Source organism: Mercenaria mercenaria, chromosome 14 (assembly GCF_021730395.1).
Source record: "Mercenaria mercenaria strain notata chromosome 14, MADL_Memer_1, whole genome shotgun sequence".
Classification (NCBI taxonomy): Eukaryota; Metazoa; Mollusca; class Bivalvia; order Venerida; family Veneridae; genus Mercenaria; species Mercenaria mercenaria.
Window position 1 is genome coordinate 57,790,349 of NC_069374.1, and position 14,750 is coordinate 57,805,098.

Here is a 14,750-nt window from a genome sequence, read left to right on the forward strand (position 1 = left end):
TTTAAAATGATGTCATTCATTAAAGGGCAGTATGATAAAACTATTAATATTTTAATTATCAATTGTACGTGACCTTCGAGTTTATGTTGCTCCTATGACATTATTTAAAGTTCTTGCTTACCGAAGATGAGAACCATAAAAGTCAGTATCAAAAGCTCTTTGGCCTGTAAAACTGAACTTATAAAGTATTCTTGCCAGACTAAAAAACTAACATATGGCGGCGTTTGTCTGTCGATGTTTCATTTCTTCTAGTCTTTTGAGAGAAGACTCCCCAAGATAAAACCCGTGGCGTGAAAGAACCGTACATTATTATCAAAAACGATTTTGCGCAACGAAAGCAAAGAAATAGCATATCAAAGGCGCGACAGAGCTACACCATGCTTAGTAAAAAGACTATCCTGGTACGGGCCACGAACAATAAGCATTTGAACGAAAGAATTGTTTTGTTGCACCAAATGAACTGTATTCGTAAGCAACGAACTAAAACATTTTCTGCATCATATGGCAATGTTTTAAATCGTTAATTCTCTACCTGAAAGAGACACTTAATGTTTCGAAATAAACACGAAATCGGCTAGGGCAGCAATGCCTGGGAAGGGTCATGGATTATACTTTTCAACTTATCAAATGTGTGTCACATTAACATTATAAATACGACAGACTGACATTTTTTCATTATCTTGTCTCACAAGCGGCAGCCATCAGCAGAAAGGATGAAACGATACTGGCTTTCTAACTTTCGTAAGTTGTTCTGAAATTGATTTAAATGTAAATCCTCTCTTAATGAACGAAGCTAGGAAGACTGAAATATGTCTGTTGTAGAGAGGCTGTTTCTCTGCAAAGTTAAATTTATTGGGCATTTAATTTATAAGGAGAGGAAATAAATGTCTTGATATGGAGGTATTTGCTCACCAGAAGTTTCGTTGAAAGAGGTTACGTTATATATGTATTGATAGTCGACAGGATTTTTCAAAGGGATATGGAACCATATGATCATTTTACTGTATTACTTAAAACTGAAACTGGCGTTGAATAAGATTATTTCGTGATTAATATCAACAATATGAATATTAAACAATTTGATTATTTCGTGTGCTTTAGAATGCCTAGCTACTCCAATGGTATTATATATACCTACATGTATATATGGTTTACTTTTATTATATGGTCGATTATAATAGTACATTGAGCACACGCCCCGTGCGAGAAAGGCTTAAGCAAATCAACCTACCGATATTCTAAGTATAACCAATAGCAGGATCTGCGGACTTTTGTATTATGCCATAATTTTGACCTGTGTACACAGAAATCAACCTTTAGTTTCTGAGTCAATTAGATTGACTTTCATTATTCAGGCAATATATATTTATTCCATCGTAGACTAAATTCTGATTACTGATTGCCTTTTTCGCTTATTTCAGCTTTGCTGATATGTTGTTTCATACTTGCAAATACAAGATACGCAGGTTTGTATAGAATTCTAGCACATTGTTCTTTCTTTTCTCCAGTGTAGTTCCGCAGTTTATATTATAGTCAAAGTCTGTGACTATAGTCACCTGCCCTGACGTTCCGTAATGTTTTAAGTGATACCTATGGTGTTCCGTTAGGGCTAGCGTACTCGCCGCATATAAACGCAAAGCGCGATGCGACGATGGCGAATCGTGAAAACTTCATTGCTTCATTAGCTTACCTTCGAGGTTCGCATTGATAATTGGAGTACGTGCTGTCCCTAACAGAAAACCGTATATATCAGAATGAAATGTAATACGTCACAAGTTGATACTATTTTTCAAGCAGTGAAAACTGATGAAGTTTAAATGCTTCGTTTGAATTCAGATTTTGCATATATACTTAGTCTTAAAATCATCAGAACTGATGTGATAAAATTGAATTTCTATTTTGACGCCTTTTTATTATCAACACTTTTCAAAGCAAATTGAGCTTGTAAAGTTTCTGTTATCATCACGTAAGAATCTTGATGTTGGAATTGGGTCTATTATAACGTGTTATTAGTTGGAAAATATTCGTAGTGCCGAACACTAGCATCAGGTTAGAGGGTAATAATCATGGCGTTGTGTACATGTCATTATTTACCCCTAAATATGTACAGGGTCAGGGTTGACTATAACATAAAGTTATACTTTAATGGCATTTTCTTTCTGGTCAGATGCCAGTGGTATCGAAGTTTTTAAAATAAAACATAAAAGAATATTTGAAAAGATGCCGAATATTTTTGATGTGGTGGCCAGGTGCATAAAAATACAAAATTAGGGAGTATTCAATTTGTATGCACCTGATCTCCACATTGCCATTTTGGGGCATTTTTTCAAGCCTATGCTTTATTTCACTTCAATACTTTAGGTAGATGGAACCAAGTTAAAAGACCATGCTCCCATCAATATAACATGTGGTAAAATATTTAGCTTCCCAGATTTGTCAGCAAAGTTTCGATTGAATAAATTAGATTTAATTACAAAAATATGAATTAAAAGCAAAATGCGTCAAATACACGAAGAACAATATGTAGCGCCACACACATTCTGTCGTATAAAACATGTGGTGAAGCCATTACCTTACAGTTTTCTGTTTGCAGCATCGCTTGAGTGTTATAGCTGTTCCAACATTGAGGATATAAACAACTGTACTCACACTGTTCAGTGCAGCGCCGGTCACGTGAGTGTTCTTAACTGTCCAGTATTTTAGTTGTTTTCTAATACATTTCGTAAAAGTTGTCATACAACATACTATACAAAATAGAAAGATTACAAATAACAAATGCATTTTTAAAAAATTATATTTCATCTTAAAGTTTTTTGTTTGTTTTTTCTTGTGTTGCTATGAATGATTCTATATGGTTAGGATGACTTAGGTAGTAGGATGACTTTGGGATTTTAAGATCTCTTTTATAATATTTGTTACTGTTTTAGTCATGCTACCAAGACACAACAACTAATGGACAGTCTCGGATTTATACACTAGGATGTATAGACAAACATGTAATTATGACTATATTACAACAGTTGGCCTTTTTCAAATAACCACACCTCAATAAGAAAAAACAAAATAAGAAACGAGCAAATTTCATTCCAGCGCATATCAATATGAACCGTAAAGTATCGTATAGAGAAAATATACATGTATACAGATAAAATTATATCTTGGTACAAATACATTTCTAAGAGTAAGAATGCCCGTACGTTTATAAAAGATTTGAAAAGTGATGCTCATGATTACATTATCATGTAACTTGAACATGTGTGAAGGCATTTTCAAGAAACCGTTACGTTTGTTATTACATCAAAGGTTTATATTTACGATAGATGCTTACTCTTTTATATAATGTATTTCAGCAATGCGGTACCCACGGGGGCGGTGCATCCGAACTGGCGGGTCGAGATTTACAGGAACGACAAACTGACCATTGTCATGAATGTTGCGGCACTGACGATTGTAATAAACATCTCTGCGAACATCTCAAACGTACGGAGACCTTTCTGCAATGTTTTCAATTTAAGAAGTATAATCTAAGACAAAAAAGTAGCATTTTATACATTGCAGCATCATTTCTGAATACAAGAGTTATATATATATATATTTATGACAATAATAATATATTTGTGTTTGAACGAACATTCCATTGACGAGAACGAGCTTTTATAAAACTAATGCAAAAACAAGAAAAGCCATGTTCAAAAATATGCAAACACGAATATCTCGAAATGAATAAATCAATATCGTAATCTTAAAAGTGATATGGTTATTAATGATAGTATCACAGACATTTTGTCTTAATAGCGGTACACTTTTTTCCAGCTACTACATGCATAGATGACGTTAAAATCGACTGTGCATTCCTGAACACGGTGACAAATATTTGAGAAGACATCCATCATGCAAAAACAATTTGTCCTCGATTTTGCGACCTCTGCTCTCTGGGTAACAGTTTTAGACAGTTCTGTACATTCATATATAGCATTTATGGATAGAATTAAACTGATATGGTTTTGGTAACAAGGAGTAACATGAGTATACGTATCATACAAATGCAAACATGTAGTTGCCATTTCGATTTAACGTAAACGATTGAAAGACCTGAGCTAACTATGATGGTTGTTTTGTGCCATTTCGTTATTCCGTTCTGTCGCAGCGTCTCGCCAAACGTCACCCCACCGAATGTCGCCCCACTAAACGTCTGGTAGACATTCGGTGGGGAGACGTTCGGGGCGGGTGACGTTTGGCGGGGCGTCGTTCGGCGGGGTGACGTTTGGTGTGGCGACATTCGGCGAGGCGACATTCGGCAGAGTTGGGTCGCTATAACGGCGTTCGACCGGGCGACATTCGGCGAGGCGACGTTTGGCGGGGCACCATTACGACACTTGTCGTTGTGGCGCTGCAACAGATCGAGATGGCATAAATCAGCCACCATAGCTAACAATGTCATTATAACTCTCTCAAAATTTAATATAGGCTTTGTATATTTTTGCACCTTACCTCATAAATTGAGCTTTTCTGTCTCTTAGTAATTAATGTTCTCATGTATTTATCAATGTCACCAAGCATTAAATTGTATTGTTTTATGCTTACGTTGTAAGCTAACAGTGCCAGCATTACTTTACATTACACAGTGTTAAACGAATATTTAAAAATTTCTTAACATTTTAGAACTTTGGTCTTTCCGGTTACGCCGACTCTTTTATGAAAAAAAAGTACTGCTATCTATATCTATGTGTACTAATGCCCATAGTGAGAAAATTCTATAACAATAGACGGTAAATTTGTCATTTTGTGTGTTTCAAGTGCATGGCGGATGGACAAAGTGGTCTGACTGGGAGGCATGCTCTGTCAGTTATGATACTGGAACGTCATCGCAACTGCACAAATCCTTCCAGATTTGGGGATCACTGTTTTGGGGACCCGGTGGATGACAGGCTATGTATGCCAGGACCATGTGCAAGTAAACACCCTTCTTATTAATAATTTAAAATGTTACAATTGTGTTATTCATGCCATAACTTGTGACAAGGCAGAAAATTGCCAATTATCAAGCATTGGTTTAAACATATTTTTATTTCCCAATATGTACATTTTAAACATATTTTTATTTCCCAATATGTACATTTTAAATATTAAGATACATACATGAATGTTATGGACGGAAAGCCAATCATCAAGCATTGCATTATGGGAACAGAATTTGAATAGGCACGATAACAGCGTCAAGTAAAATCAGTTCTTACTCACGCTTTCAACATTATTCATTACTATTGTTAAAGTTGTCATACATATGTGAATGCGCAACTTTTCTTCAACGTTGTTCTGCTTTACCCTCTAACATTGGTTAACCTAATTAATACAAAACTCCATATTAAAAGTACTATTAATATTATTCCGCTAAAGAACGAGTGCATAATTCTCGATGCAAAGCTAAAATTCTTTTTATTACATAGTTACGTATCTACACATATCGATATACAAATATTATGAGTTTGTTCATTAGCTTGAATAATATTAGCGACGTAAACAAACAAATTGACACAAATTAACGCAACGACTCACTGAGTGAAATGACGTCACGCACCCAATGTAAGTTTAGCCGTCAATATGAGAAAAATGACGTTTCCGGTTAGTAACTATTTATAATAATCATCCGTGAACTTGGCAAATAACCTTAAGCTTACAGTTTTGTAACTTAATAAGCTCATAGTATTGTACTTATGTGATTAAGAAAGTTTGTAAGAAAGTCTTTATTATATTTGATCTAGACGGAGGATGGTCTCAATGGAGCACATGGAGCAGCTGTAGTGTGTCGTGTGGCGGAGGTGTACGTTCCCAATCAAGGACGTGTACAAATCCCAGTCCTTCCTTTACTGGCAAATACTGTGTTGGGAAAAACAGGCAAAATTCCGCTTGCAACAACAATTCTTGCAGTAAGTCATTCAACCTGTTATCCCAGTACTATCAAAATGATTACTACCAATCTAGTATGCATTACCGGGAAATAAAATTAAAACTTTAAAATTGAAATCAGAACTGCCATATTTATAACAAAAAAAAATCATGAACTATCGATGAAAATATTTTCAAAATGATAATTCCTTAAATGAAAATTCCTAAAATACTAGCTATTATTTTACATTTTTTACAAATAATCTGAGATATATCTTTTCATGACAGATAATGACAGATGTGTCATCCCATAATCCTGCCATTGCAGTTGATATGACAATGTTTTTCTTACAAATTATACACATGTATATTTTTAGTTCCAAACATTGTCTTTAATGCATACAATGTGACAGACAAAAGTCCCGATATTGGCCAGACCATGATATTTAGCAGTAGTGTCGTTAATGAAGGAGGAGCTTACAATGCTTCTACAGGGGAATTCACAGCACCAGTGGATGGAACTCATTCTTTCAGTGCACAGTTATGTTTTACGAGTCTACACGATTTGTTTTTTGACATTAAGGTTGGAGGTAGAACATATGCCTCTGCATACGGATACAATGCAAATGCAGCCCATTGCTCGCAGATTCAGACTGCTGCTAGAGTAAAGAAAAATGAAAAGGTGATTGTACAATGGGCGCATACATAATACACAAGCCACAATTATATTAGTCAGAATTCTTACCTGAGGAATTTCTTTTCAGGCATGTTAGTTCACCTGCAACTATGTATGCATGGTGAAACTAAATTGTAACACTAACGTGGTGTCAAAAATTATATGAAAATTATAAATTTCCACTTTCATTGAATTTCGGTACAGCAAAATATTATAAACACATATACGTATATACAGTCACGCTTGCGTTAAGGACCACAGCTGCATAAAATGAAATCTGCTTAATATAAAGGACAGTATTTTCTTTTCCATTTAATCATAAACAGTGAAAATTCATTTATTTTTAGAGACAAACTGCGTCTTGTCAACAAAGACAACATTTTTTAAATTGTCATAGGTTAGTCCTTACAGCAAGGTTTGACTGTATAATGTTTTTTTATATATATTAAAATGTTTATGCGCAATTTCAATGCACGCATAGCAGACGCCGTTATTTTACTGTTGCAGGGGCTTGGACAAGCTATCTTGCTTATATTTACATAACTGTTTGTTTCTCTATTCATATGTACAATACGTATTAACAAGAAAATATGAACACACCTTATTGTTTACTGCATTTGTTTTTGCAGCATCTTAGAAGTGTTTGATAAACACAATAGGCCATTAGAACGCCATATATTATTTATTATACATTCCGATTCATGTCATTTGTTTCGAAATTTAGAAAGTGCTTCCATTAGTTAGTAAGAGTTATTTCTGTACAGACACTGCAAACTCTGAGATACCCTTAAGTGTCCCCTGGACTCAATTATAATACACCCCTCGGAAGTTATCGATGCTATCAAGTGCTTAGATGTAGCCAAAGCGTCTGGTCCTGACGGCATTAGCAACCGAGTTCTTGTCGAAGCTTGTGATCAGCTTTCCATCCCCATCTGCGATCTCTTCAATGCCTCTTTGAGCTCATCGACAATGCCCTCAGTGTGGAAACTGTCGGATGTGTGTGCCATATTTAAGAAAGGTGACCCATCTTTACCATCCAACTATCGCCCCATTTCACTTCTTGATACTATTGAGAAAGTCTTCGAAAAAATCATATTCAAACATCTGTTTAATTTCTTCCATGACACTAATTTCTTTACTTGTTGCCATTCTGGTTTCATGCCAGGTGACTCCACTGTGAATCAATTGGCCTATCTCTACAATACATTTTGCAGTGCTCTCGATAAAGGACTAGAAGTCAGGGTTATATTTTTGATATTAGCAAGGCTTTTGATAAGGTTTGGCACCGCGGTCTTCTCTACAAGCTTGAGCGCGCGGGTATCCGTGGAAATCTACTGCGTTGGTTCTCCAACTATCTTTCTAACAGGTGTTAACGGGTCGTTATTCCTAGAGCGTCCTCAAGCATCGCTAAAATACAAGCCGGTGTCCCTCAAGGGTCCACTATTGGTCCCTTAGGTTTCCTTGAATATATATACGACATTGTCACTGATATCGAATCTAATATAAACCTTTTCGCAGACGACACCAGTCTGTTTATGATCGTAGAATCCCCTCTTGCGACCGCTACTCAGCTACAATCTGATGTAAACAGGATTACGGAATGGGCCGACACATGGCTTGTCAATTTTAATCCAGCAAAATCAGAATCTCTTGTCATCTTTCGTAAAAGGATGAAACCATTTCATCCCTCCATCAGCATGACCAATTCTACAATCCCCTCTGTCGACAGTCACAAACATCTCGGGGTAGTGATTTCCAATGATTGCACATGGCATCAACAGATTGATTTGATTAAAGCTAAGGCCTGGACCAGAATCAACATCATGAAACGATTGAGATACCTTTCAGATAGAAAATCACTCGAAGTCATTTACCTTTCGTTTATTCGCCCAATAATGAAATATGAAGATGTAGTTTGTGACAACTGTAGCCAATACGAAAAAGATGATCTGGAGAAAATTCAAAACGAGGCTGCCCGTATTGTTACTGGTTGCACCAAACTATGCTCCATTCGTAACTTACAGCAATAAACTGGATGGGAGCCCCTGTGGGAAAGGCGACACAAACATAAACTTGTTCTTTTCTTTAAGATGGTAAATGGACTTGTTCCTGACTACCTGTCGTCCCTTGCTCCGGATACGGTAGGTCAGGCTACACAAATGAGGCTGAGAAATGATGCCGATCTTCTCAATATCCGTGGTAGAACTGTCCAATACATTAATTCCTTTCTCCCTTCGGCAATTGACAGCTGGAATGCTCTACCCAACGAGGCCAAAGACATCAGACATTTAGACTCTTTCAAGTCCTACCTAAACACTAATAAACCCAAACCCAACTCACTGTTATATTATGGTGCCCGGCGAGCACAGGTTCTTCATACTCGTCTTAGAACTGACTGTAGCGGTCTCAACCAAGATTTATTCTCAAAAAACATTATTCATTCGCCTTTCTGCGCATGTGGTGCCATTGAAACTACTTCCATTATCTATGCCTTTGTCCCAACTTCTCCGATATCAGAATAGAACTCTTTGACAGCATAAGACCTCTAGCGGACATCACGCTCAAGAATGTTCTCTACGGCGATGATAACTTAAGCTTGCAACAAAACAAGTTGATATTTGACGCTGTACATCGCTTCATTATAGCGTCAAGGCGATTTGACAATAGTTAGTATACCAAGTATGTTCGGCCTGATAAGTCACACGAACCCTAACCATTCCCCGACTCTTCAATCTTCTCTACTTTCTTTTCAAAATTACCTCTCTTTTATACTTCGCATATGCGCCAATTTTCAATATTTATTATTATTTTCTGCTAGTTAGTTTTCTGAGGTAGTTATTTCATACTTCAGTACGCAGTTGCATAGGTAAAACAACTAGTGATATTTAACAAGACATAGTTACTATTTTGAATTACTACTGCTCTAAAAATGAAGCTATGAAAAAATTAATTTAAGATTACTACTTGATAATTGTTACGTACTCTTCTCACTACTTTTCAAATTTTCTTGTTCACCATTTTCAAAAATATCAATGTTTAATAAAACAGCTTAGTTCAATGTTACAGTAATGTATTTAAGATCGTATATTCAATGCCTGCCATTATTGTATGTAATTCATCTGTAAGGAGAGGAACTATTTTAGTTAATTCTATCGTTCCGATCCTTTTCCTATTGTGTGTAGTCTTGTCAGTTGTCATGCTTAAATGTACATTACGAAATAAATATATTTAAACTAAGTGTCCCCTACCTAATCAAAGGTCAGAACTGGTTCTTCTCAGTAAAGATGGCTTCGCGTATATCGGGCCTTCGTACCAAGTACGTTAAAGAACCAGACTGTCTGTTGTCAAAGAGCTAGACTAAGTAAGCCGAATATGTCTGTATCTAAATGATTTCTCTCTCTCTCTCTCTCTCTCTCTCTCTCTCTCTCTCTCTCTATCTATCTATCTGTTATGGTGGATTTCTGTCCATTTGGTCAGATCGATATATTTCTATACTGATAGAGGATGAGTTGGCGCCCTGAGTGGTTGCCTTTGTATGTAAAGCGCCTTTGAACGTGTGTTTATCATGAAAATTGCGGTATATAAATTTGGTGTAATTATTTATAAATGAAAACAAACAAGACCAGTTATTTAGCGACTTTTCAAGACAAAAAGAAATATTTACATAAACACACGACAAGTCCGTCAACATATTAAAGATTGTAAATTATCTAGAAAACTCACTAAAGCGTAAATCAGCCGATACTTCTAAAGGTGATCTAAATACAGTAAAACATGCAATATGAGACCATCTAAGGAAAGAGCAATAAGTGGTCACTTAATGCAACTGGTCGCTTTGGTTCTTCAACATCATAAAATGAGACTGGACACTCGTCTGTAAATACAAGTGGTGTCTTAACAGACGTGGTCTCTCGAGCTAGATTGACTGTATATTTAAACCTAAGGCTCAAAAAAGTTTAACAACCATATTCTTCGTACAGGACGGGACAACTCTTCCGATTCCTTAATAAAAAGTCATTCGGAATTACTTCCCTTTACACAGCAGTACTTCTTTTGAAAAATAAACGCGATAACTTCTTATTACTGATTAAATGAACGAAAAATATTAGTGTGAGCACTAAAGTTCTTAAATAGAACATCTTCTATTCGATAATAAGTACGATTTTGGTTAAAAATTTGATAAAAAGTTGTTTGCGAATTTTTTGGCTGGAAGAAAACCATGATACAGTGTGCACAAATCTAACTATGGACCTCGAATGTTTGTTGGAAAGCTTTTGATTTGTTCCAAGTCGTGCAATAGAAATGTGTGAATACATGTATTTGCTTTCTTGTCATGTTATGAGGTTATTTAACAGTGTTGAGTACAATACTGAATTTTATTGGAAGACTACTGTTGTGCAGTGAAACATCAGAAAAAAAATGTTAGAAGTCAGTTATCGCAAAAATATATATCTTTTTAATATAGAAACCACAGTAAGGATAAATTATTCAATAAGTTTATGTTGCTAAAATTTTAAATAATGAAAATTCTTTATGTTTTCATGACACTTGTCAAAACTTTGTTGTTGTCTCAACTTTGATACATTAATGCACTTTAATCTTTGATAGTCCAGAATGTGCTAAAGGGTTTCTAAATGTATTTATGATAATGTCATTGTGATGTCTGGATAATTTAAATGGTAAGACTTCCTAAATGATAAGGTGTTGATTGCTGTCAAAACTTGTTAATATTTCAAATACTTGTAATTTTATTACCATGTACGCTTCCTTGCATACGATTGGTTTATACTGTTGATTACAATCACAATAAGGGTCATTTTAATTGGTCAGATATTATATGGTGAGAGCAAATATATTTTCAAGACAGCAGGTTTCAAGGAGAATAGATTTGGATTTCCAAGTAGAAACATTATGGTTATCCACTAGAATACTAGAAGTGTTCATACTTAAATCTTTTTTTTTAATTGTTACATTTTACGGATAACCGTGTGAAAACTGTTGATTGTTAACTTTAAACTGTGTGGTATTCCACTGAAGGATAATAAAGAAAAAAATCTGGAACTGTGTTTTAGTATTTGGACATAATAAGTAATGCCATTAATGCCCTAGTGCCATTATATTTTATAACATTCCATCATTTTACGGCATTACAGTACACAGCAGTAATCCATATTTGGACGAGGCGAATGCTGCGTTAAATTACCTCTTTATTTCACACTATAAAAATGATAAAATGTAGAAATCAAAACTTTATACATTTTATCTCGCAAACAACACCACACATTCAATTAAAATACGTTCCTCTCTGATAACACATAGATCTATATATTTAGATCTACTCTCAGTGCCAAAACATTCGAGAAATTTTGAAGCGAAACCATGATAACTGGATAGGAAACATTCTAACTACAATGTAAGAAATTGAGTGCTTACACTAACATGTTTCGTTTAAAAATAAGAAAGTTACCGCAATTAAAAAAATACTGCTTTCGCTATATACAAGGGGAGTAATTCCAAATGTCTCCGGCCTTATAAGGAATCGGAAGAGTTGTCTCGTCCAATATTAAAAAGATATGGATTTTTAGACTGGAGTCCAATATGAAAAAAATATGTTTGTGGATTTTAGATTTCAGGTATTACTATATATACTTAAGAAAATATGACACACTGTACAATACTGGTTTTTATTGCATTGTCACGTGACAGAAAGAAAAGCTTCCATTGGTTAAAATATATAGGTGTGAAATAACAAATTTTATTATGGTATGAAACCGTACACAGCAGTAATAATCCATATTTGGACTCGGCATTCGCCTTGTCAAAATTTGGGTTAAAACTGCAGTATACTCGTGCAGTAGCATTCGGTATTTAATGTACTCACCCCTGTTAAATAATCTCATTCTATTGGTACAAGGCAATAATAACCCATATATGGCCGAAACGCAAGCCAGGTACAAATATGGATTATTACTGCTGTGTACGAGTCCAATAGAATTCAGCAATATACGTACTGAAACACTGTTCAATTAATTAACTCTTTATTTCATACCATAGCAAAAATCATGCAGGATTTTCACGTGCACGTGCAGCTAGAAACGTGATTCTTATAATTCCAAATAAAAGCCTTTTTAGAAAAAAATTTCAGCTTTTAGGCCTAGATCTCTTTTTATTTCAAGCGCTCAAAACAAAAACGAGAACGTTTCACAAGATTTTAAACTGAAACCATGATCATCGGATAGGAAATGTTATAACTAAGAAATTGAGTGTTCACATTTATAACATCTGTTTCTTTCAGATATAAAACAGTTATTGCATTTGTTTCGAATTTTACTTTTTCTGCAGACGATTGTATTAAAATAACGAAAGAGTTGTCCCGTCCAGTACGAAAAAGAATTGTGCTATAAATATTTATGACCGTGGCGCACAGATCTACTGTTTTGCCACAGCATTCAACCGGTCACCGTGGCCCAATGGTTAAGGCGTCCGCCTCGGGATCGGGAGGTCAAAGGTTCGAGCCCAATGGGGAGCGTTCGTCGGGGGTGGGGCTTTTTGTCATGGGACTCGTTCCAAAAAGGCCGGTTCGTAAGCCGCGAGCTATGTAAATGAATGGTTACCGACTTCTATCCGCCTGGCGTCTGGCATAGTGGTAGGAGTTGGAAGGTAATTGGTACGCACAATAAATGTGTCTCATAAGCCAAATTAGCTGGCCCTTTCAATATGGGTGACACTATAATAAAACAAGACCCTTACCATATAGGCGTAATTTAAATAGACCAGTCGTGAAATATAAGTATTTTATGTACGTGTATTAATTTTACTATTCTTTTGATGTAGATATATTTTTATAATTCATACCAATGTAGCTTGCTTGTATCAAGTGCCAGATTTGGTATGTTTCTACGGAGCCGCATCTCCTTGTCTCTACACATATTGTTTATTTTTAAATTCCACTGCACTCGTTTAAAATACAAAGTCAAATCAAATTTTAGTAGCTTATTTATGCATGTACACAGAAATCCATGATTTATTATAATAAATTGTTGAAAGTCTCTCTTTAAATTTTGTTTTGTTGACCTGTATTAATGCCTCTTTGAGATAAGACAAACCACTCCTTTTCGTAGAAAATCGATATACAATAGAGTTCATATCACGGTTTTCAACAGAACTTTGTTTTACAGGTCAAATTGACTTAAAAGTATCTCATAATTTGAAAAAAAATGTACTTGTATGTCCATAACAATTTATTCTCGCTTACCAGCGTTCTCCTGCAATCTAAATTAAGTTTCGCATACGAAAGATTTGTATCAGAATGACAAGCAATTGCAGACAATAACGTGCATGCTTACATTAATTTGAACATTTCATTTAAAGAAAATAAACATTAAGCTCTCCATAATCTAAGTTATGTTAGACCTGCTTACAATCGGTGTAGTTCTGCACGTTTGATAAACCGGAAGCAATGGTTCTATCTCATTTATACGGAAAATGTAGTTTCTAACATGGCTCCATTTATTTGCCAGTTAAACAAAAAAGAAGTTCAAGCTCTGTATATTCGGCCAACGGTTGACGAGCGGACCGGATAGAGAGCATTTTGACTTGACATCAACCGTGACGTCAATTCCCTCATGACGTCCTGTTCATTAAAGACTAAAAGACACATTCATAAATGAATGGAGAAAAAATATGACCTTCCATCCTTCGTTAAATATGTACAAAGAGTTAAAACAGGTGTTTGAAATGTCAGATTATCTGAAAATTCTGAATAATATAAACTATAGAAGGGCTATTCTTAAAATAAGACTGCGTTCTCATGACTTACTGGTTGAAAAAGCCTGACATTCTGCAAACCCCATACCGAGACAGAAAAGGAAATGTGTTTCTTTTGTGAACTTAATGCAGAAAAATAACAATCAATCACATCACATAATCGTTTTCATTTGCCAGATTTTCTACGTATATCCTATTCTATAATTTAAACAAATAAAGGCTTACTCAAATTTCATATTGCGGGTAAAACTGATTCAAATACGCAAAACTACCTGAAAAAACAAAAAGAATAGAAAAGTAAATTTTGCATATATGGAGTGCCACCTTGCCTTTGATGTTATAATTCATAGCAGATAGTTTTGTTATGCGGTTGATATTATTCTGGTGCATCTCGGCGGGTTTCATTAATGATATGATTTTA

General features: G+C 35.3%; 1 protein-coding gene and 1 long non-coding RNA gene across 2 annotated transcripts; both read left to right on the forward strand.

Moving 5' to 3' along the window:
* The first annotated feature begins 1,421 nt into the window (after positions 1-1,421).
* Positions 1,422-3,936, forward strand: LOC128548311 (uncharacterized). The gene is made up of 5 exons (XR_008366931.1): positions 1,422-1,466; positions 2,594-2,673; positions 2,928-2,996; positions 3,351-3,480; positions 3,814-3,936. It is a non-coding gene; the product is annotated as an uncharacterized LOC128548311 (long non-coding RNA).
* Positions 3,937-4,800: 864 nt separating this feature from the next.
* LOC128548202 (thrombospondin-2-like) lies at positions 4,801-6,645 on the forward strand. The gene is made up of 3 exons (XM_053522652.1): positions 4,801-4,954; positions 5,763-5,927; positions 6,264-6,645. Exons 1-3 carry the CDS (start codon positions 4,801-4,803, stop codon positions 6,593-6,595), a joined length of 651 nt encoding a protein of 216 aa, XP_053378627.1. The 3' UTR covers positions 6,596-6,645.
* Positions 6,646-14,750: the final 8,105 nt, after the last annotated feature.

Excerpts from the sequence above, each read along its gene's own strand:
- LOC128548202 (XM_053522652.1), top strand. The coding sequence starts at position 4,801 with ATGGCGGATGGACAAAGTGGTCTGACTGGGAGGCATGCTCTGTCAGTT. Across the intron at positions 4,955-5,762 it reads TATGCCAGGACCATGTGCAA|ACGGAGGATGGTCTCAATGG; the intron begins GTAAACACCCTT and ends TATTTGATCTAG. Across the intron at positions 5,928-6,263 it reads TTGCAACAACAATTCTTGCA|TTCCAAACATTGTCTTTAAT; the intron begins GTAAGTCATTCA and ends GTATATTTTTAG.